At 46.7% G+C, this 24,877-nt stretch overlaps 2 protein-coding genes across 3 annotated transcripts; both read left to right on the plus strand.

Annotated features, from left to right (window-relative positions):
* The first annotated feature begins 6,496 nt into the window (after positions 1-6,496).
* LOC125757176 (uncharacterized) lies at positions 6,497-7,135 on the plus strand. The gene has a single exon (XM_049412464.1). It carries the CDS (start codon positions 6,497-6,499, stop codon positions 7,133-7,135), a length of 639 nt encoding a protein of 212 aa, XP_049268421.1.
* A 10,775-nt stretch (positions 7,136-17,910) lies between these two features.
* On the plus strand, positions 17,911-20,956 carry LOC119381573 (uncharacterized). 2 transcript variants are annotated; one of them, XM_037649351.2, is made up of 3 exons: positions 17,911-18,019; positions 19,167-20,242; positions 20,660-20,956. In XM_037649351.2, the coding sequence occupies exons 1-2, from the start codon at positions 17,942-17,944 to the stop codon at positions 20,202-20,204; spliced, it is 1,116 nt and encodes a 371-aa protein (XP_037505279.2). In that variant the 5' UTR covers positions 17,911-17,941; the 3' UTR covers positions 20,205-20,242; positions 20,660-20,956. The 2 variants fall into 2 exon arrangements, with proteins under 2 accessions (XP_037505279.2, XP_049275503.1); XM_049419546.1 differs by lacking the exon at positions 20,660-20,956 and having other exon boundaries at positions 19,167-20,244.
* The last annotated feature ends 3,921 nt before the right edge of the window (positions 20,957-24,877 follow it).

A 24,877-nucleotide genomic window follows, 5' to 3' on the forward strand; every position in this document is an offset into this window, starting at 1 on the left:
ACACTGCGCTGGAGCTGCTTAATAGAGCCCCTGACTGGTGTTTGCCAGTGTGATATAGCCATGGAGAATGAGAGCGCAAATGCTGCTTAACGGCGCATAAGAGCGGAGAATCTTAACTTATCGGATCCCGAAGTAGTTGCCTGGCAAAATAAATATGCATGTGCCACATAATACTATACCGTGTGTGTGTCGTTGGAGCAGCAGTAAGCATGATAATCAAGCTAATCCTAGACAATCAGGAAAGTTAAGAATAATTAGCTAAACCTTTGCTAACGCTACGTTATCCTGGCATAGCCGAGCTAAGCCACCGCAACATTTTTTTCTTAACACTCTCGCATTGGCTATTCTCGCCGTTCCTGGGTGGGTATAAACTGTCAATCACCTGTGGCGCATACCCGTACACCGCGGCCCGTGGTAAACGGGTATGGGCCACACACACAGAGAGAGAGAAAGCTCTTTATTGAAAAACAGAGAATTCTGCCGGCGCACCTAAAGGCGCCTACATGCTACTCTGTATAGGGGAGGGGAGTGAGGACAGAAAGGCCCCAGGAGGAGGAGGGCAGGAAAGGAGAAGGAGAAAAAAAGAAGATAATATGATCGTGGTATGTACATGTCATAACGTAATGATGCTGATGTAAGTTAAATTACAGTTTATCAATTCGGTGAATGTCCTCGAGGAATTGGAACAGAAATTTTAAAATTTTACGTTGCTGAGAAGGAGAAGACGTAGGTCCGAGTATATTCCTGAGATCTAGCGGTGCTTGGAAGTTGAGCATATTCTACTTTCGAGACAAGTTCTTTCATCTCTGTATGCCTGGCAATCTAATAAAATATGTTCTATTGTTTCTAGAGCACCACAGTTATCACAGTATGGGTCAATGGTCAAACCAAGGCGGCACATGTAGCTATTGGTGAATGCTGCATTGAGGCGAAGACGATGATAGAGTGTCTCAAGGTGACGAGGAAGTTGATGCGGAAGTCTAGTTTTTAAGTCAGGGTCTATGGAGCGGAGAAAGAGGTGTGTCTGGAGGAAAGGGTTTGAGGACGTACGCGACAGGATTTTCACGTTATTCATATCATGACCAGACAGTCATATTCGCCAAACCGTCTTACCATCCCAAGCCAATTTTGGTCTATACCAAGTTAAGGAGGCGATCACGAGAGTCCCCCAGACGTAGGCGGCTAGATAGATAGATAGATAGATAGATAGATAGATAGATAGATAGATAGATAGATAGATAGATAGATAGATAGATAGATAGATAGATAGATAGATAGATAGATAGATAGATAGATAGATAGATAGATAGATAGATAGATAGATAGATAGATAGATAGATAGATAGATAGATAGATAGATAGATAGAAACGCTCAAAGTGCCTAGGGTTCGCTAAGAAACGCTTCGCATTTAAAATACATTGAATAACATTATGTAACACTTCATACTAATTTCTGATCTTTTGCAAGAGTACTGTTCCGTTCATTTGTAATAATAATACTTTAATTTTATTTAACTTAATCTGTATTTCATGCTAAGATCGTACATTTTTGTCGTGTTTGTGCACGCTCTCATACTACTGCATCTATTTTCTTTTATGCTCTACTTAGCGTTTTCCCCCCCTCTTCTCTACAATGTACACAGGAACCTTACAGGCACGAAATATAAACAATTAAATATTTAGTACATAGCTGAGCGCACAAGCAAACTGCCGCAGTGTGGTGATATATGTATAGGCCCTAGGGCCGTCGTGCAACAACGCAACAGCAGGCACGCACAAGCAAGAAATTAGAAATTCCATAAATCACAACTCCGTAACACTGACAACCGCGGAACGAGTGCGTTGCGTGACAAAAGTTGCTGTGCTGAATTACGTAAACCGAGCGAGAGTGTATCGAGGTCAACTTGACGACCGCGGCGGATGCGCTCTGCTAGACGCAGCTGTAAAAAAAGCGGTTCTTCGCCGGTGATCTTCGGCGCGGCAGCCGAGCATCTTACGTTCGGCATATGGATAGAGGGTGAAGCATACGATAGTAATAACGATTTCACTGTGCGCGAATCACTGTACCGCTTTAACGCAGAGCTATAATTCATGACGTTTCACGGAGTGCGAAATGTGCGCGCTGCACAGTAGCGCTATCGAAATGGTCGACGAAGACTTTTTAAGAGGCAGCAATATTTCATGACAATACTTCCAATTGACACTCCACGGTAAAAGTCCATAGTTGTCTCGTTATCGTTTCCTTTGCCGCTGTCTTCGCTGCAGCGCGTACAGGTTTGTCGCTATAGCAGCCGTGTTTGCCCGATTCAACGAAAGGCGCTTGTCGGAACAGACAGTCTTAGAATGCCGACCCGAACTGTCATCGCACGGGAAATCTATCAAATCTTTATTGATTTTTACGTGGAGTGGCCTGTTAGAGAGACTCGAAGTAGCGGCATGAACGTGGAAATGGGACGCGAAACTGGAACTATACTTTCTGAAGCAAAAGAACACAATCTATGAAAATTACTCAAGATTCGCAAATTTATTAAAGTCCTTATCTTTTCTGGAATCATGCACTACCTAACATTAGCTGGAACAATCACTACACTATACGAAAGATAAAACGCTCCCAGGTTCGCAGCGAACCATGAAATTGAAACAATTGGCATCTTTGACGCTTTAGAAGGTCGAACAGACACTCACAATCATGCGCATATACAAAGATTCCGATCATCCTGTCAGGTCACAGAAACAGTGACCAGATTTAGGTACAAAAGCGTCAGTTTACCGAAGTCAAGTGTGGGATCGGGCTAGTCGGTATTCCATTATTAAACTGCTCAGAGCAAAAAGTAGACACAGCACACAGAGAATTGTCGAGAACCAGCGCTGACTTCAAACTGAATTTTATTACAAAAACAAACAAATATATAGCTTACAGAAAATATAAGACCACATGCATTATTTATTTATTTATTTATTTATTTATTTATTTATTTATTTATTTATTTATTTTGTTACGGGGGGTTTATTGAGGATTCTACAGAGCGACGATCGTAGCAGCAGCGCGCAGGGCGTAGCCAGAGAGCGAATTGTCGGTGTGTGCCAGCCGATGGCGATGGGCCTTCATGCTTGCCGATCTTCTTCCTCACAATCACTTTTTCAAGTTAAGCTGCAGGCCAGCATTCTAACTTGATGTAAACGGTGCAGATGAGTCGAAAAATCTGGGGAAAAGACGACAATGTCATCAAGATAGCAGAGACAAGTGCGCCACTTCAGGCCGCGCAGGATGCCGTCCATCATGCGTTCAAAGGTCGCGGGCGCGTTGCAGAGACCGAACGGCATTACAGTGAATTCGTACAATCCATCCGGTGTTACGAACGCCGTTTTCGAACAGTCAGCGTCGGCCATTGGCACTTGCCAGTAGCTAGAGCGGAGATCCAAGGAAGAACAGAACTCCGCACCCTGCAAACAGTCCAGGTCATCAATACGGGGTAACGGATACACATCCTTTCGGGTAATCTTGTTAAGCCGTCGATAATCGACGCAAAATCGTATGGTACCGTCCTTTTCCGAACCAGGACGACTGGCGAGGCCCAGGGACTGTTGGAAGGTTGAATGACACCACGTTGGAGCATGTCTTTCACCTGCTCATCGATAACGTGCCTTTCGCTCACCGATACTCGGTAAGGACGCTGTCGAATGGGCGCATGGTTTCCACTATCGATGGTGTGCGACACAGCCGTCGTGCGGCCAAGCGACGTTGCGTGGGAGTCAAACGAGGATGCGAAACCTTCGAGCAAGCGAAGAAGCTGGTCGCGCTGCGTCGTCGTAAGGTTGCTTGCAATAGTTGGTGCGAAAGACCGCGGCAGTGACTGAGGAGGCGAGGTCTGGAGGGCGGCTAGGTCAGCGGAGTCTTCCATGATGTCGAAAATTGAAGAAGATGGCAGTGGTTCGGCTCTCCTTAGGCTTTCACGGTGGCGCAGGGTGACTGGTGCGGCCCTTGGGTTTGACACGTACATCACAGAGGTGCCAGAATTGAACTGAAGGACGGCAAACGGCAGTGGTAGTGATCGGCGGCGAAGTAGAAGGTCAGAGGGTGCGAAAAGCAAGGTCTCGTCGTTGATAGAAGTACAAGAGATGCTGACAAGAGCAGTAGACCAGGCCGGTATAACGGTGTCTTCGGAAACTGCGATTTTACGACAAGAGTCTGTGTGGTCATTGATAATATCTGGTGAAAACGGAAACAACTCGATTTCGGCGCGGGCGCAATTGATGATCGCATGATGCGTAGAGAGAAAATCCCAGCCTAATATCACGTCGTGAGAACATGATGGCAACACGATGAATTCGATGACATAGACGACATTCTGAATGACGACACGGGCTGTGCAGGCGCCGGACGTCTCGACGTGCTGTGCGTTGGCGGTACGAAGAGATAGTCCAGAAAGTGGTGTCGTCACTTTTCCGATTCGGCGGCAAATGCGGGCATCAATTGCTGAAAGAGCAGCGCCAGTGTCGACGAGGGCTAGCGTCCGTATTCCTTCTATGGCGACATCAATAACGTTCTTCGGGGAAATTTGAGGCCATAGACATTTCGCTGGCACCGCAGTTCTTGCCTCCTGAACTGCGCTAGTTAGTTTTCCTGGCGCAGAGGGCTCCGTCGTCGTTGCAATTTATTATTTATTTATTATTTATTTATTTATTTATTTATTTATTTATTTATTTATTTATTTATTTGATTTGCATACATAGATAGACAATGACACAAAGAAAAGAGGGAGAGAGCAAGCCGGCAACTGCCAAGAACCAAACAAAAACTAATACTACAAGGGAAGAAGGAACTGCAAGAAACTACCCCGGAACACCATGTGCCGAAGAATCCAAATAGACCAGTTCTTTTTCCGATAAGAATATTGACGGTTTACTGATACAACTTCTTCCTTGAGCTATTGTTGCGGGTCAATTTACCAGCCGTATACCATCGGCACCTGGAGCTTTCAAGCATTTCCAAGATGACGCACGCTCTCGTAGAATAATAAGAATTGTTGGGGTTTTACATCCCAAAACCACGATACGATTATGAGGGACGCCGTATAAGAGGGCTTCGGAAATTTCGACCACCTGGCATTCTTTAACGTGCAGCAAAGTTTAAGTACAGGGACCTCAAGCAGCATTTCGCCTCCATCGAAATGCGGCGCCCACGGCCGGGATTCGATCCCGCGACTTTCGGGTCAGCAGTCGAGCACCATAACCACTAGACCACCGTGGAGGGTTCACACACACACACACACACACACACACACACACACACACACACACACACACACACACACACACACACACACACACACACACACACACACACACACACGCGCGCGCGCGCGCGCGCGTGTGTGATGATTGTTTAATCGGGATGCGTTATCAGGTTTCGAAACATGTCGCGCTTTTATGCTGTTGTTGAAGAAGATTCAAAACATGAAATTGTTTTTTTCACCTCGTTAAAGAACCCTGCGTGGTGCGGCGCTATTATTGAAGTGCGCCGAATACTCAAGTTGGGAATACACGTCATATTAAACTTTTCCAGCGCGAAGAGCATTACTTGTTACTGCGTCTGCGCGTTAAAGGTGACGTTCTAACTGACTCTTAAGCCGATAAGTCAAAAGAGTGCTTTGCTTCAAGCCGCAAACACCATTCTGAAGGTGCAAAGGCTTGCTCGGCGGCTCCTCGTGCAGGTACCGTATGCTTCGTTCGCTCTAGCTTTTTCGTTTCGATTATTCTGGCGGCTATATGCGAATAACACTACGCTAAATGTGCATCGCATTGGGCCTGCGTCTTCACAGCAGATAATGATTGTTGGTGTTTAACGCCCACAAACCACGATATGATTATGAGGGACGCCGTATAGTGGACGGCTCCGTAAATTTCGACCTCTGGGGGCTCTTTAACGTGCACCTAAATCTAAGTACACCGGCCTCATTCATTTTGCCTCTATCGAATTGCGGCCACCGCAGCAGGACAGAGTACAGCTGTCGTGCAACAATTTTCTTCACCGCCTCTCCGTATACCTGTAGCTTTCTACACTAGCGGATCTCCAGTTTGGGCCACCTTCCTGGGTTATTGGTCTACTTCGTGTTGTGCGGTGGCCGCCACAGCTTTTTTTATGCTGTAGCAGTCGTTTGTAGGGCCTTACCTTTCCGTTCCTTTCAGGTTGTGCCGAACTATGGACACACTGCTCGCACGCTTGCAAGGCGCACGAGACTTCATTGCGGGAGTCACACATGAAGTTACTGGTCGTGTGCATCAATGGGCGCTGCTAAATGAGACTTTCTTGTACATCATTAACTTCGGTGTGATATTCTGCTGTTGTTCTCTTGTACTGTACCTTTCTGCCTTACTGTTAATACTTGCGCCAGTCAGAGTAAAATACCTTGACCTGCCGACGGTAAATATTTCGCCGCCCACAGAGACGCCGCAGATACTACTGTGGACGCCTTTCGAATACACGTGGGAGAATATGACACCTCCGAGCAGCAAAGACTTCCTGACGTTACCGTGTTCGCCTAACGGTACCAACATCTGCTACGTCACTGAAAGCCGCGACGCCATCGACAAAAGCGACGCCGTCGTATTCAACGCTGATAGTATTGACGCGGCAGACTTGCCCTCAGACCGCTACCGTGCCCTGGCTTGGGTGTTTTTGACAATTGGCCCGCCCCGGTTGCCGATTCCGTGGGTCCTCTTGCAGTCGACACCGCTGTTCAACTGGACCATGGGGCTCAGGGAAGACGCAGACATCGTAGCACCCCACAGGTTATGGGACGATACGAGTGCGAATCATTCTGTATCAAGCTTGGAGGTGGCCTTCGGCGACAAAAATGTGACTGCCTTGTGGATGATCAGCAAATGCGAGCAAGAAAAGCTGGAACGTGCCGGCGGCTCTTCGCTCACCGACAATCGCTGGACTGGCACCGAACGTTTCATAGATGCGGTTGTGTATAACTTTGACGTCGACATCGCTAACGACTGCGGTGCCGAGATCTGCGCCTCTGCAGACGAATGTCTGAGTATGGTGGCAGGCACTCACGTTTTCGTCATTGTGATGGAATCGTCCCTTGTTTTGAGCACCCGGCTGAAATTATCTACGCTTCGTTGAAGTACGACGTTATACCAGTGCTTTTTGGCGTAGGAAAATTCACGCACTCGTTGCCGCCTCATTCCTTTGTCGACACCACAACTTACGTCAACGCTGGAGAAGCTGTCAGCGTTCTCAGGCGCATGAGCAGGTCGCCGCAGTATTACGCCGATTTTGTAGCTAAGCGACGAGATATTTCAGTTAGCATGCCGCCAGTATTGTGCGCTTTGTGCAGTGCTCTGTATGCTCCGCCGGCCAAGTCGCGGCACGTTGATCTCGTACAGTGGTGGATGAAACGTTCAACATGTTCCTCCCCTTTCACACCACGGGCCAGATATGAGAACGCTACCCAGCGCTTTACCATCACTAAAAGCATTCGCCTGTGACAGCTGGCGTACCATCCTATATATGCTGCTATATATGTGAGCTTTGTCTGCATGCACTCATTGGCGTCATGAGCAATTCGCGCATGCTGATAAATCTCACACCCAGTGCAAGAGCCGGAGCTTAAACGTAGACAACTTCAGCGACTTGAGCTTGTGCGAAGGCATTTTTAAAATTATTTTTCTGACGGTGATCTTTACACAGTGATAATTTTAGAATTTTTTTTAGCTTCCACGGGCAACGTGGCTTGTAGTAAATGTGCAAAATGAAATGTGCGGCTGACGGACCCTGTTGCATAAAAAGAATTACAGAGCTCACGAGGGTCGGGGTTTACCCTTGCAAGTCAGTGTAAAGTGCTCGTAAAGTGATCGGACATCTTGTGGTTAGCAAGTACTTTGTAATAAATCTAGCTGCCATTATACAAGCAGTTGTTTATCTTGTCGTCCTATTCATGCTTCAAAAGATGGCTGGAGGCCTCACGATCAACTGTCTCTTGCAGTATTGTTACAATGTTCGTAGTCTCTTTTTTTTTTTACAAATAAAAACGATCGCGGAGGGAATCTGCACTCGAAGAAAAAAAATTTAATGGAAACTTCCGGAACTTTGAATTATCCAAAGCATGCGCAGCATGGTGTTATTTTGGCTTGCCTCTGCTACTGTTGCGGCAGTTTTGTATACACGTGTTATGCGAAGAATGACGTGTGATATTAAAGACAATGTACACAGAGATACACTCACGTAGTCTTGTATTTACCATGCCCCATTCCCCCCATGCACAAACAATGCCCAATTGTCTTGTGTGCATCTTGTACTTTTTCCTCTTGCGTACCTGTGTGGCCGCAGTATACACACTGAGTGGGGATCTATGGCTGTTAAAGTATGGCACGTAATTATTCATCGGTCTGGCGCCACACTTGCCGGCTGCTGTCAAGCGCACGCACGGCGGGCTTAAAGCTGCGCATTCTGCGCCTGCATTAGGAAAGGTGTCAACACCGAGCCCATGGCTGGCGCAATATCCCACTATGGGAAACCTGCTTCACCTCCGCTGCGAATGGGCTCGGTATTTCACTATCTCTAGAATCGGCCGACATTTCTTTTTTCTTGGTCTGTCCCTTGTGTTCTGTATTCCTTGTATCCTGGCACAAACTATCTTTTGCTTTGCTTTATTGCGACATGATCTGTCCAGAGCTAATCAGACAGACATCACGGCGCCTAATGACGGGCGCACCGCCATCTTTTCAGTTCAGAAGGCATAAATGTATGCATTGAATCCTGCTGATTATCGAGGTGACTGGAGCTTGACAACAACCGGAACTCGCACTTTTCGCAAAAATATGCACACGAAGAGTCATATGTTTATCAAGCCAAAATTATTGAACACATTAAATATTAAATGCGAAGCATTTCTTAGCGAACCTCTGCGACTTTGACCGTATCTATCTTCGTGCTCTTCTGGCTGTTTCGTTAATGGGACGTATACCAAAATTGGTATGGCATAACACGACTGTATGACGAACATAAATGACAGGTTCTAACATGAAAATCATGATATGCATGTTATGACCGGCATGATTTACATGCCACGGTCTTCGTGCTCTTCCGGTGGTTTCGTTAACTTGATTTTTACCAAAATTGGCATGGCGTGACAAGATTGTATGACAAACATAAGTGACAGGTCCTGTCGTGTAAATCATGACACGCCGGTCATGTACAGCATGATTTACATGACATGATCTCAGGACGCTCGCGGCCATTTAATTAGAAGGATATATACTAAAATTGGTACGACGAAGCCTTTTTGTATGGCGAACATAAATGACAGGTGGTAACATGAACATCACGACATGCATGTCATGTACGCCGTGACATACATTCCCCCGCTCATGGTGCACTTGCAGCCGTTTCGCTATCTTGGCATGTACCAAATTTGGTATTGCGTGACGTGACTATATGAAGAAGATAAATCACAGGTGGTAACATGAAAATCATGACATGTATTTCATGTGCAGCATAATTTACATGCCACACTCGTGGCCTGCTCGCGGCCGTTTCGCCAGCTTGACATACACCTATATTTCCATTGCGCGACGCGACTGTATGATGAACACTAATGGCAAGTGGTGACATGACAATCACGACGTGCAGTTCATGTACAGCAAGATTTAAATGCCACGCTCATGGTGCACTTATGGCCGTTTCCATAGCTTGATACACACCAAAACTCATAGTGGATGACGTGACTGTATGACGAACATAAATGATAGTCCCTAACATGCAAATCGTAACATGCATGTCATGTACGACATGATTTACATGACACTGTCTTGGTGCGCTTCCAGCCGTTTTGTTAACTGGATATACACCAAAATTGGTATGACATGACATGAGTGCGTGACGAATTTAAATTACAGGTCACGCATTGTATATACCAGAATATACGTTTCATTAAAGATTGTACATGCATGCATGCACGACAAACATGTGATACATATATAGTGAACTAGATGACATGAATGACTTCATTTGCCTCAAACACAAATGAGGCGATGTATGCAACTCTTTGCTGGCTGCTTCGCATTACATCGATTCCCACAGTGCGTGGGATCTGCTGGATTTTTTGCTAAATAAACGCAGTGAATAAAACTGCGACAGCACGTTTATAAATGCTAAGCGTTTCTATGCCGACTCAACGAGAAAACTGTGCGTCTGTCCGTTCTTCTGTCACGGAAGAAGAATCGCCATGAAGAAATAAAATTGTGGTGTTTCTGTTTTTCTCTAAAAGAGCCAAGTGTGCTTCAACTGAAACTGAGAAAAACGCACTTTTTTGGTACTGACAATATGGTCGTGCCTGCTCCACCAATTTTTTGCCAATGTGTTCATGTCCCCTGGATACCTCAAATATATATTGCTACTAAAATCTATATAGCCCACCATCGTGGGTATTCAGGAGTACAATTTGTATTTGGCTCTTATAGATTGGAACATTTCATTTGGGCTTGAATTAGCTCGTAAAAGAAGTCTAAAACGATTCGAATGTACGGTATAGCAATATTTTGCGATAAATTTAACATCATCCTTGTGCTTCCGTCGGTGCCGTCCTTCGTCGCATGGGCGTAATGACGATGACTAGACTTGAAGAGCGAGTGGTCCTTCCTGGCAAAAGGCGCACTATTCTGGACTGTTGGCAGCGTTTTCTTGTTCTTGGAATCTATTGAAGGCCTTAAAAAGTGCTCCAGCTCTTCTTCTTCTTCTGAGCTCGCTTTATGCCGTGCCGCTTCGGATCACTTCTTCTTTAAGTGATAGATCGGTGCCTAATATCTTAATTTCATATGTCTTTTATTTCAAATATACCGTCTTGGAGTGAAAGAAGGACATGATATTGTAGCGCTAAACTCGAAAAGAAGCCCTAAGAGGCCATAAGAAGTAAAAAAGCAAGCCTCTTACTCTTTATATTTGAGTTTTGCCCACATCATGTCCTTCAGTAAGCGCCAACTCGCCCTAGAAAAACTGATTGTGGAACGTAAACACGATAGCAAAGCAGCTAGGACACAAATGAAACAGATTGGATGAGACCATATTGGTTTTTTTTTTGTCGCGATTGTTGACGCAGTGCTAGCTTAATAAATGTGGCTCGGTTTGATTGAAACAGGTGCAGCATTTGGCTCATTTTTGATTAGAAACTGCCTTTTTCAGTTCACGTTACAATCAGGAATTGCCCCATTTTGATTCCAACTGTTTTAGAAGTTAAATATACTTAGGCGCGCTTTGCGCTCCCGTGAATTTTAACCCAGTTTCGGTTTCTGCATTTGGCTCTTTTTTTTAAAAAAAAGCCACAATTTATAAAACCGAATATGCTTTCCTGGCGGCGCTCGATTTCGAAACCAAGCCCCCACGCTTCGAAGGTGAGTGTCTTAAACACTGCAGGCTACATAACCACGCTTGCACAATGTGAATAAATGTGAGTCATATGAATGCGTTGCGCAAACGGTACACAACAAATGTAAAAGTAGAACACTCTCTGCAAAGGCTTCGTTGCAATATTTCGTGGTGGTGGAATAAAAGCGCTGTCTAGGACAGTAAGTATAGGCGACACAGAAGATCGTACACGTCAGTAAAATTCCAACTTTACGAAAATTTGATGCCCAACACGCGTTTAGCTCGCAGCAAGATGCGCCTTCCATGGAGCCGATAGAAGCTGACGAGCGCTGGAAATAAGATGAAAGACGCCGCGCCGATGACGCCCGACAAAAATGCTACAGGGAAGACCACAAACATGGAGTTTCCTGTACGGTAAAACTCTATGCTTGGGTATCACTCAGACAACTCCCAAAGGATATTCTGCGTGGATTTAAAAAAAAAATAATATAGAGTTGAACCCTGCAATAAAGAACACTGATAAAGAGAATTAACAACAAACTTTGGTTGGTCACGCTTCCCTTAGGGTGACATTTATTATTTTTATAACGAAACCAAGAACGAAACCAAGATCGCCTGTAACGAAGGAATGTTTGGTTCTCGCGAGGTATAGCATAAGAAGCAAAGTAAACATTGAAAGGCAATTCACGGCCACAATTTTTTTTATATGGATATGAAATTAAAAATTTGCTTAACAGTTTTGTCAAACAAACATTGTTCTGTTGCGATTTCACCTTCTTATGTTCCGGTCTGTTCAGTTCGAAATGCCACTAGGAGACAGGTATGGATTACCTCACTTATAGTGGATATGAACCCTAGAATAATGCGTTTTCGTATCTAGGATATCTGCTCGAGCCAGATAGCCGATTCGTTAGAGCCGATTTTTGTCTCTGCTGTTACTTCGAATGTCGGATATTACGAAATAATTTATGTTCCCGATGCTACTTTGTTATAGCGAGGTTAGCCTGCGTGTATATCACCGCACCGCCTTTTTCTTTCGGCACGCGTTGTCATTAAAACGCATACTATCCTGAAATAATTCTGCTCTCTAAATTAGCCACTAAGAATCAAGAACGTCGAATGTCATTTCATTCGGCCGTCCATACGTGACATATTTCGTCGTCGGTTACATCACACCGTCAGCGCGCTTCATGGCAGTTGTGTCAGAAAAAACTCGCCACGTTCAATGATGACGCCACGTGCATGATGATAGTCTACTTGGCTGAAGGAGTGTTGGGGGGCACAAACTACTATACCTAGTCTGTTTTTCTTTACTATATGGCCCACGATTTGTAATCACTGGATGAAGCCTTAATTTCTCGAGCGTGTAAAGTATGCTGAATTGCATCTTTCAGAGCAACCGGCATTCAAAACATGCGTCATATGGGAGGCTGCTTCTTGGTTTGCTATCGCTGGGCGGGGTATATTCAACGATAATTTTGACAGCCTAAAGTAAGCTAGGCATTGTCCAAAGGCAACGAAGGAGCCTTGCAAAGTGCACTTTGTTCAAGTGTTCGCCTCTGCCGTTTCGGAACACAGAGCACTCGGAGCGAGGCTAAAAGAAGCGCGGAACTTCATCTTGTACTTCTACGCAGGTTCTCGCAGTTCTTTAGTAGGTTTTTTTTTTTTTCTGATCATTACCAAAAGCACATATCCTTCATGCGTTGTCTGCTCCCTTTCCCACAATCTTTCCCGGATGGAGCAAGTCTCTTTTTGGAGACTGCTGATCGTACTTAAGGATAACTTCTTATATGCTGATTGTACGTTGCTTGCACAAGTCATCACTTGCATGTGCAATCAGTCAAATGAAGACAATATCCAGTGTCCGAAGTGCTCTGCTTTTGCATTTACCGCGGAGGCTCACTGCCAATTCTGAACGTGTCCTGGGGCAAACACAGTGAGAAAGTGCACTTAGAGGCGTGAAGTTAAAGGGGCCATGACAGCCAATTTTCTATCATAGTCTGTCTGTGTTATGTGGGTTAATCCTTGTGCGTTCACAAACAAGCTGGTGAAATTTCAGCGCATTCGGTTGAGCACTTAATTTATGATTGAACACTTCTGTAAACATGCGAGCGGCCTGAGAGTCGGGAAACACTGGCGCACTCGCGAGCCGTGACGTAACAAGGTGCCTGCTGCGCCAGTGTCTGCATTCCGGCGAACGATTTTCTTCCGTGCTCAGCTTCGCGTGCAGTCGAGCTACTTCAGGTTTGTTCTGCGCGACATTGAAATTGAACGATTTGCAACGGCTGAAACCTTGACAGAAGGCGACGGCTTCGCTCCATGCAGCACATGACGTCACACACTCTATGGCAAAATGGGGGTCGCCGGCGGTGGGCGGGGTTTACAGACGGCGACTTCCAGAGCTTATTTCGCACTGAAATATTCTTTTACAGTCCATTTTTCGTATATATATGGGCGCAATAGACCCTTTACTTCTATTTTTCGCCCAAAACCGCGAATTCATGGATGACCGTGTCATGGCCCCTTTAAGTTGTAACTGAAGGCTATAAACGATGGCTAATGGAGGGTGCAGTTTATAAGTCGCTCTTTCAGAATCTGCGAGTAACTGGCCTCCCATGTTGTAATGCAATTTCATTCAGCCATTATGCCGTCCAGCAACCCAGTTGAAAAAAAAATCATTGAAGCAAAGCAATCGTAGGCATTACACCGCGGCTCAGCCTTTAGTGATAACATGTACCGGTTATTAGTGATAAATTATGCAAAATGTGAGCGGTAAGGTTATTTTTTATCATTCTTATTCCTTTGCTCTTCCTACGACCGATATTCCCAACAGCGAAAAGCGTGTATTCACGTACGTGAAATCCTGCAAACGAGCGCAACACAAGATAGCCCTCGTCTATTCTTTAAGCGCAGAGTGTGACGATAATCTTCTTTTTAAACTGCCTGCTCACACTTCGTGTATAAGTTCAAGGAAATCACGTACTTGCGCAATGACGTTCGAAACAAACTTTGAGATCGAAGAATGTAAATAGCAGGACCCTTCGTCGGGCGCCACAAATATAGCGGCCTTCTTCCTCTCAAACAGTTGTTCAAAATCCTCGGGCAAGAGGCTCGCCCCATTTTCTGCCGCCGGTGTTTGCGATGTCGCTGGGTAATTGAGAACTTGGCGCTCGTGTATTTTAGCTCCAGCCCAGAGGAGGAGCCCGCGGCAGTGCGTGCGCGTTACACTCGGCGTTACTTAGCGCGCGCTCGTGCGTCGCGGAATCGAACGTGACCGAGGGAAGCATTGATAACCGCATAACGAGGCCCCCCCTCGCGACAACTGAGCTTTCTTTCCGGCGCGCAGCTGTCGCGACGCAGAATAAAGCCGAGCTGCGGATGCCTCCACGTTTCCACTGCAGCCGACGTCGAACGTGCTCACTGCGCCGGCATTCTTGTTTTCACTCGACTGGGCACCGAAATTACGCCCTTCAGACAGATAGTGGCCAGCTGCAATCAGCAGCCACTTCGGGAGCCCCATTAAAACTCGTTCCGGAGCTTCGCACGGCGACGTTTATAGACGCGTCTATAAGCGTCGTGACGCCCGCCAGTCCCGGACGGGCGCCGCGCGGTGCGTTCTTTTCCGATCGAGCCAGCCGCGATGGGGAAGGGCGACGCTAGGCAGGACCGCTCCGCCGAAGCTGTCGCTGCGTCAAAAGGCAGAAACACGAGATGGAAAGAAAAATTAGTCAAAGAGGAAGCTGCTCCTACGCTAAACACGGTCCAGATAATCCGCGCGCCATCGAGGCGCTACGCGCGAGTTTCCAAAATGAGCCACTCGGTCACCACCGGGGCTAGAGTGTGCTGAACGGGGCGGGAGAGAAAAAGAACAAAACAATGCGAAAGGGACAGGTATACGCAGTAGGCATACAGCTTCTCCTGGCGTGTGTGGGTGCTTTCTATAAGCGCGTATTGAGAGAAAGGGCGCCGGTTGAGTTTACTCGTAAGTATAGGCGTCCGTTTGTTTCGATACTTGGGAATATACAAAGTGTGATAGATCTGGCATACGTCGACGTAAGCTTAAGCCACTCGAGAAAGGAAATGTGAGTTAACGGGCGATAAAACTCTTTCTCTGCAGCGGCTGTGGACGCGGAATGAGTGTACGAATTCGCAATGTCTGCGAACGATGCAGAGAGCAAAACAAGATAAATTGAAGTGGCATATGTGCTGTGGCACCTATCTTCTTTTTTTTCTGCCATGAGAATGTTCTGCCATGCTATGCTGCCATGAGAATGTATTCCTTTCAAATCAACTATCCCACCTTTGTATCATTACACGTGGAGCACTGCGTGCCTCCGATATCATCGTCTAATTACTAGAGGTGTTCTACTTTAGACACTGCCAAATTGCACCATACAGTCTAATTCGCCATATTGTCAATTCTAATTGCTTCAAAACGCCATGATGACGCATTCCGAAAATACGGCGGAGTTTCATGTCATCAATAATAGCACACCATGCTCTAGTTATGCCTCTGTCAAACTCCCGCTTGGCTACCGGAGCTTTCGTTTGCTAAACCCGGCGGGTCGACTACATAAACACTAGTTTCAAGTACATCTCTGAAAACGAAGTGGTAGAAGGCTGTAGTCACTGTTTGCACTAAAGGGCCAACATGCAGCTTCGTTTTCTAGCAGCTCCTGACCACAACCGTTTTGGACACGTATAATGTGTGGTGTGTCTTGCCATCGCTGAAGGGCAAGTACGCACGTAAGCTCCGGATAAGAGCCTTCTCGTCAGCATGTTTTAGGGTTTATCCAGGGCCGTCCACGGGCATGGCTTCAGACCAAAGTTTAACCCTTGTTTCATAAGATACTGTTTATTTTAAAGGCAATTATGGCCGTGTGGCAGGAGTAACAGCTTGACAGAGATGGCAAAATTACTCCTAAAGAGTAATTAAATTACATTACTAATCACTTTTATAAAATTTTATAAAATGTAATGCATTACCTTACAAATTACGGCTGGCCGACAGTAAAGACATTACATTACTATTGCTCTTGAAAAGTAATGATATTTCTTTGAAATTCACAAAAGTTCATCGTCCATGTACAAACTCATGTATATTTTATTTACAGCACATATACGTTGAAATCACAGAGATCTTTGTTCAAGCTTCCCACGCTTGAAGTTTGGCACCAACATTAATTGCCTTTATTAACTTTCTTTCCTTTTTTTGTCAATTTTTTTACCATTTGAATGCCATAACGGAAGCAGACGTGCAATATTTTAGTCAAAGGAATTGAGAAAGTCATGAGCAAGTTTCTAAAAATTACTCCCTCGAAGTAATTCATTATATTACTAAATTATCAACCGACATAAGCAATTCATCATATCACTCGCTACCGCAAAAAATAATTTAATTACTGTAATTTCATTACTACCATGTCTGCAGCTTGGGTCTGAACTTCTTGCCGTCTTCTTTACTCACTCTGATCTTTCCACACATAGTTGCCACGCCTCTCCATGAGCTTTATGCCTCCAAAAATACGGTTCCTCTAAGGCATTAGCAGCTTTATCATTTAAATGCCGACGCCGAGCTGGACTGTAGAACTCCTTACGCATCGCTCTTCAGCAATACGCACGGAATAAGGAAAGAGTAAGATAACACGAAGGACGACTGTGAACTCAGACGCACGATTGTTTTCCTACATGCGAGAAATATGCCTACTGGTAGTCCCCGAAGAAAGACACGCAAATGGCGCTGGCATGAAAAGAAGCGAACGACCAACAGAGATGCTCCACACGTGACGATGAGTCCGAGGCGTGGAGGGGGAGGGCGTCTCTGTTTTCGCTCGTACACACGTGTATACGAAGCCGCTCGCTTAAATGCATTAGCTGTTCTATTATCAGGATAAAGTTGGCCGGAGGCATGCAAGCTATACTTGCAAATCCGTGCACGAAAAGCGTTGCGGAATTCGACAGTAACAATGGGAGAGACGGCGGAGGCAGTGGTGCTTCCCCGTCTTAATTAGGCGCTACCGAGGCTATCGGCACGCCGGGCAGCCGTAGCCGCTTCGTGTGTTGCACTTCTAAAGAAAACACTCAGGGAAACGGTAAGGAAGGGTAGGGGGGGGTGCTGCTGGCAGGGACGCCAGGCGGCTCGAAATCCAGGGCGTTGGACAGCTGTGGGCAGTGCGCGTAATGAACGCACTGATAAGCCGTATTTTTACCGCCGCCCGGACGGCGACGAGTCGCGACGCACCTCCACCACGGCTCCTCCCATTTCGCTCAGGGTCCGTCGGAACTTCCGTGTGCAGGGGAAGAGCGGAGGAAGAAAGCAGCTGGAAGAAAGCCTCGCCGCAACTGACGACGATTCGACGCGAAAGCGCGCCGCCGCCGACTCTCTCTTGCCCACTTCTTGCGGGCTGCGCACTTTTTGGTTAGGCGCTCCTTGCTCATGCTTTATCTCTCTTTATCTCGTTTTATATTTGCTTTCTTTCTCCTTCATGTGCGTGGTTCCGGCTAGGACAAGAGAGTAAGACTGGGTCGTCCGGCGTTATCCTCGATCGAGAGCCGATCCGTATAAAAATGCACCGCGTTGCGAGGTGTGGTCACACTTGGATTTGCCTCTTCCCACTGACCAGGATACCCAAGATGCACGCCCTTGTAAGTGCTAGCCATGCGGCGCTGTTTCTCGCAGAGACCGTCCCCGACCGCTGTTCCGACAGCGTCAACGTACGCATGGCGCGACCACTCCGCTGCTGTGCAAAGCTGAATAGCGACAGCTCTTCAAGCGGCCCTAAGCGATTACTCAAAGTATACCCACTCGTGGCCTTGTGGTTCGTTGTTTTGAGCGATGTGAACGAGGACAACAGCGAGCGACAACGCCACCTTGTCCCCGTGTTTAAAGCCAAATGAAACATGACGACCGTAAAGAGTGCGTATACGCGTTGTGAGCGTTTTCGTAAACACGAAACAGGCTTGCGAAAATTAATTAGAGATAGCGTTAGTCCTTCGAGACGGAGAAAGGGCCATGGCATCATTCGAAGTTCGCAGTGATTGGCTCATGATCTTGTACACCAAGAGAGAAATGAAGTTTATGTGGTGCTACTCGTTCGATGCCCTTTGCTCTCACCTCAAGGCAAATGGCGTCGATCGGGGTAAACCACAGGAATCAGGCGTTAGTCGACATGAACGTTCAAAGGCAAGAATGCGTAAATTTATGCACTCTAACGTATGGTATTCCGCAACTTCTCGTGGTCACGTTGTACTAGCTATTATCCTGCACATCGTCCTTGAGAGCTACCATATTCTGCTTTAAACGTGAACACTATATTCTCATATTAAACGTTATGTACGAAAAGGAAATTTTATAGGGAAACCTATTTATACTTATGCTTTGGCAGCTTCGGCAGTAGAAAAATTTCATGGGTGAGTGCCATGTATTATAGTTACATTTGAAGGGGTCATCGCGCTTGAAGACACGGACAAGGGAGACAAACGTATCGTTCGTCTCTCTAGTCAATGTCTTCAAGCACTACACCATTTCAAATGTATCTAAAGAACTAGTCCAAAAAGCCTACTATCAGAGTTTCTTGTCAAAGAATGTACACCGTCAATATACGCATTTCAACCACAGCCATCCACAGGGAGAATTAAGTAGGCCCAAAAACACCGACACTTCCTAAAATAATATCTAAAACTTGCACAACTCTTTTGCCAATGAGTAATGAACACCTTGCGGTAATTTTTGCTCTAAATTATTGTCATCACCTTCATAAGTGAATGAACCTTGTCACCGTCATTTCTTCAGGTGATCGTCCTCACAGCTTTGGTGTCCCATGCTCTGGCCGGCGGCTATGCTGGCGGACCAGTGGGAGGAGGTGGAGGCGCCGGCGGCCCGGGCGTTGTGCACGGTGGTCCGGGCGTTGTGCACGGTGGCCATGCAGGCGTCGTGCACGGTGGTCCAGGCGTCGTGCACGGTGGCCCAGGCGTCGTGCACGGTGGTGGAGGCGTGGGCCTGGGCCTCGCCGGCGGTGGTGGTGGTGGCGGCGCTGGTCTAGTAGGCGGCCACGCGGTCGCTGTGCCACTTCCCAGCCCCCACCGCGTCGTAGGCCACGTTAAAGTAGCTCCTGTCAAGACCGTCTCGTACGTCAAGAAGCCCGTCGTCAGCGTCAGCTACGTGACCAAGCCCGTGGTGAGCTACGTGAAACAGCCTGTAACCACCGTGTCGCACACCGTCCAGCCCGTGGTCACTGTGAGCCACGCCGTCCTCAGCGACGTTCGCGCCCTCGGAGCAGGCGGAGGAGTCGGAAGTGGCCTGGTAGGAGCTGGTTTCGGTGGCGGACTGGGCACCATTGGAGCCGTCGATGGTGGAGTCAGCGTCGTGAACGGCTACGGCTTGGCACCGTACGGCCTTGCAGGCTACGGCGCCGGCGTTGGTTTCGGACACGGCTACGGAGGAGGTTATGGAGGAGGTTACGGAGGAGGCTACGGAGGATATGGGGGAGTTGGCCTCAAGGGAACCGTGGTTGCCGCCGACGTCGGAGCTTTCGGAGGATACGGCGGTGGCCTCGGTTATGGAGGAAGCGTCACCTACGCCACAGGACTGGGCTACGGCGGCGGCTATAATGGTGGCTACGGAGGAGGCTACGGAGGCGGCTATGGCGGAGGATACGGGGGCAACTATGGTGGTGGCCTGGGTCTCGCTACCTACGGCGTCAAAGGACACCTTAATGCAGGCGCTCTTGGCGTCGGACTTAAGGGAGGCTATGCGGTTGGTGGAGGTTACGGGGGTGGACTGCCTGGTGTCGGGGTTGGGGGAGGTCATGGAGGTGGCTATGGATGGTGAAACACCATGCTCTCAACTCATCTTCATGCATCACACTAGTAAGTGCTCCGATCACTTATACACATTTTGCTATTCCACACTGACATGCGCACAACCCCGTCACAATATGTCCTAGTCGAGCTTATATCTTCTATACCATTGAAAGTTAGCATTCACAAACTGTTATCTTCTTGACTTTTGGGTGAGGTTTATGATATCTAAATCAAGCATAATAGTGCGGATTTTCTCATGTGCGTGGGTGACTGAAATCTATACTGAAAATGCCCGCCGGTATTTAAAAAATGTTTGAGGAATGAATGTTAAGTAATAGAAAAAGAAATCATATATGTAAAGATGATAAGAATATCAAGCATTTCTTCAAAGCCTTGACAAGAAGCTTAACTATCTTGCATTTAGTGCTGATTATAAAAATAAACAATGCATTCATCCTTTGTTTTGCTGTCTTCTACACACAGGTCCATCCTAGAAAACAGCTCGATTTCTCAGGAGCCACATCACCTACTTCCTGCACTGCTCGCCCTGAGCGCCACATGTACAGATTCACGGGCGTCGCCTCTACCGAATAAATCAAGGGCGTTGCAGACACTATCGTCGGGCGTACGTTGCGAAGACATCGGCAACAGCGAATTCTTTGGGTGTACGGGGGCAGGCACGTCAATCACGACCACAGTGCTGCCACAAGGAATGCCCACCTGTCCTGGTCAGTGGATACCAAAATTTGGTGTACGCAAAATAAAATAAAATTGTGGAGAGGCACAACCGAGGCTTTTTTTTTTTTCGTCCTCCTGGACAATGAAATATACGTATACAGTATCGTGACACGCTTTAGCTACCGCAATGCTCGGGTTTATTAAGGTAGGTGAAATTACCCTCGCATGTTTGTAATGAGTAAGCATGCGAACGAAGATGAAAGTTATATCAAGTGCCAGATTATCGACTCCTCTTAAAACTTGCCGTTTTAAACCGGATTGATGTGTAACTAACGTATCGTCATGGGGAAGAGTCTGGAGTCCGCGAATGCCCCAAAATATTTTTATTCGCTGCAGAAGCATGAAGGCTGAAATCAAGTGGCACAGCGTGAGACTATTTGAAGAACGCACTGATTGGAAATCAATACACGTTGCAAGGTTGCGCTAGAAGAACTTTTCTTCCATGACGTAGTTTAAGATGATTTTGACAATTTTGAGGAGGGACCATCGTCGATCGTGAAGAGATACAGAGATAAGATTCCGAATAGAAAGAGACAAAAAGCTTGACATATGAAAGGCAAATATTCAAGGGTGTGAGACAATATACTGAACGGCTTAAGTATCAGTTATGGCAATTAACTACCCCGGAAAAGAGGAACTAGCGAAAACAACCTCAATTATGCTGTTTATGTCGGATAATATGAGTCAAAGTTGACGCAAAAAGTGAGTGTGACCCGCTGTATCGACCTCGTAAGAATAGTGTAGCAACCCTCGGCCACATAGTGTGTTTCAAATAAAAGCAGCAAACTGTGAAGTTTGAAATGTGTGAGGATAGTTGTCGGCTACAAGCACAGATGTTTAACCCACTGTGAAATTCGGGCGTGTCTAACCATCAGGCAGCAGAATGCGATCTGCTGAGCAAGCAGATCTCAAAGGTATATTTTCTTGACACTTTGCGGGGGCAAACAAGACGCATGCTCAACGCTGACAACGGACACACATTTCTATAGGATTATTTTTAATGCACTCTGTAAAGGGACAAATAGCAACAATTACAGCTGGGAAAACGGGCCTATATACTACATTTCACACGCGCAAAGCTTCGTCGTCAGACACCTCCATATCAGTCTACAGGAGACACGGAACTGTGCCTAAAGTGTAGTTTCCAGTCCGACGTAACGTCGGCAATAGATGAACGCCTTACAGTTCGGCGCGCTAAAGTGGCTGTCGAAACGAGCTTTCGTCGACACGTCCCAGGTAGCGTCGAGCAAAGCTATATGCAGTTGAAACTCGGTTTGACGAAGTGATGAGAACGCTCGAATTCTTTCGCTAAGTCAGGAACTTCGTAAAATGGAGAAAGAGATTTTCTGGTCATTCGAAATCTAAAATTGTAACGTAGCAGAATAACAAAAGCTACCACGGCATTGTTTCTGTCGATAACCCATGCCTGCATGCGCGTCCGAGAGTGGCCCAGACATAGGAGGCAGCATGGCCGGGCGATGCAGGCCAGGTAGACTGTCACGTGAAGCTGCAAGAGGCTAGCGATGCGCGATGACGTGGAGAACGAATGCAATGATTTTGCGAGCAGGGCGAGAGAGAAAGATGCGAGTAGATGATCAGTGCTATTCGTCGCGTCAACCATGAAATAACCAAAGCAACCACCGCCACCGCTGGCACCACACGGTGCGTAAGAACGCTGCCGGCTGCCGAGTTCGTTGTTCCGTGCATTGGCGCGACGTCCAGTCTCGTCAGAGCAAAGCTAGGGCCGTAACTATGGCACCGGGATGTTTTCACGCGATAGCTTTAGAGCGCACGCTCGAAGAAAAATCCGCCTCGGTCAAAATTAGAAGGAAATCACCACTTTTTCACTCCGTTATTTCAGGAAAAACTTCGTTAAATCGGGCGTTAAATCAGTGGCAACACTGAACCCTGTGGGCACTTGCCTAAGAATGAAAATTTCTTCGTTAGATGGGGAACTTCGTAAAATAGGGTCTCGTTAGATCGAGTTTTAACAGTAATTTAAAACGGTGTGTTTGGCCACCGCCCAGTGCCGCGCGTTTGATTCGACATGGCAGCCTGGTAGAATTCAACCAACGATCACTGGCGCGCGATCAACGTTGGACAATAAACGAGCCTCTTAAGTTTGTTACAGTTAAGACTGAGACTGACGAAGAAGTGCTTCCGAATGCGGTATCCACGCATTGTTAATTTGAAAGTTTGCACAACGGACAGTCCTGCTGCTTTAACACCATTAAATCTCGCCCTTCTTTTACATAGAGAACTAGTCAATCATCGTTGTCATCGTTGTCGTCGTCGTCGTCGTCATCATCATTATCATCGTTGAAATCACAACAAAATTTCTCCAGAATAATTAATCGTTCTCTTACACCCCGCCCACTAATAGTCATCATCAGGGCGCGCTTTTCATGACGTTGGCCTCGGGCATGTCGGCTCTTTAACCTAATCAGCACTTGTATCCTCTACGTTCATTCCGTCGAACTGGACTCCTGTCCACGAAATTTCTGGGATGTCAACGCATGGATCAAAAGCAACAAACAGGGAAGGCAGACGCGTGAGCTAAATAAAACATTTTGTGCAGAACAAATAAAAACTGGTCTCACTTGAACAATGGACGGTACAAGTAAAGACTGTATACAAGCGTGGTCACATAGTATTTTTTATACCGCATACAGATAGCACGATTCCACAGGTGATCACATTGTAGCAGTCGTTATTCGAATTATGTACCTCATAGAAAGGTATGAGTTATGCGGCAGTCAATGTATACCTGTGGTCGCGGTTAGAGACAGCAGCATAAAAGTGGACCACATGTGAAGCGCCGTTTGTCCTGGACAAACGGCACGTGTTATGAGATGGATTTGAACGAGTATACATCGGTATAGCAAACCATCTTTTTTTATGTTCTGCTGTACCTCTCTCCCTGCTTTTTTCTTTTCGTTTTTGTATTTCAAATTGCAAACAAGGAGCGTATACGTACCTGCATAGTCGGCAAAAGAATTAGAGCTCACTCACGCTCACTCAAAAAATATATTTTGCGCCAGGACTCACTCAGACTCAGGCTCACCAAAATTTTCCTCAGCCGGACTCACTCGGACTCAGACTCACTAACATGTTTCTCAACTGGGCTCACTCGGACTCAAACTCATCAAAATATTACTCAGCCAGACTCGCTCGGACTCAGACTAACGGCTAGATCTGAGTCTGAGGGAGTCGACTCATGGGCATAGGCGTATCTACCGGGGAAGGGAGGGGGGGAGGCGCTGCCCCCCCCCCGTTTGAGAAATACATTATAGTTTCACATTATAAATATATAATTAATTCTTTTCCGGTGCTTCTGCTGTGGACATTGTCTCCCGTGTCTCACGACCACGCACTATAGTTTCTCCGCGGTGCAGGCCGCCTATGCGACGCTTTCGCGCCTTGCGCTAGAGCATTGCAGAGAAGGCTACCGCTACGTAGGGGCTCTATAACGTTAGAGCAGTCTGTCATTATTCTGCTCTGCCTGGCCTGAAATTTACATAATTGACGACGCAAATACAGGCAGGAACCAGTACACGTTTTATGGATATATCAAACGCTCTGCCTGTTTGAGGAAATTCATTTTCTTTCGTCGGAAAGGAATGGCATTCACCGCTGCTCTATATCCAATTTGCTATGAGTCGATGAGTGTGCAGAAGTGTTGAGTGTTTTAGTTGGGCCGCACTGGGGGAGCTAGAGAAGGTTTCCGATTTAGTTTCCGATTAATTTACTTCGCCTTACTTATCAGCGATCGCGGCGGCTTGCAACAAGGCGAGGAATAAGGCAGTGGACTCGAGTACATTGGGAAACCCGACTTTCAAACTTATCCCGCAACTTGATCTATCCTGCCAGGGAAATGGTCAAGGTCCACCGTCTTCTGGACTGAGGAGACTGAATTGACAGCCGTGATGGTTGGTCTTGAGTCATCTCCAATTGACTTGTACA

This window comes from Rhipicephalus sanguineus, chromosome 1 (assembly GCF_013339695.2).
Source record: "Rhipicephalus sanguineus isolate Rsan-2018 chromosome 1, BIME_Rsan_1.4, whole genome shotgun sequence".
Taxonomy (NCBI): Eukaryota; Metazoa; Arthropoda; class Arachnida; order Ixodida; family Ixodidae; genus Rhipicephalus; species Rhipicephalus sanguineus.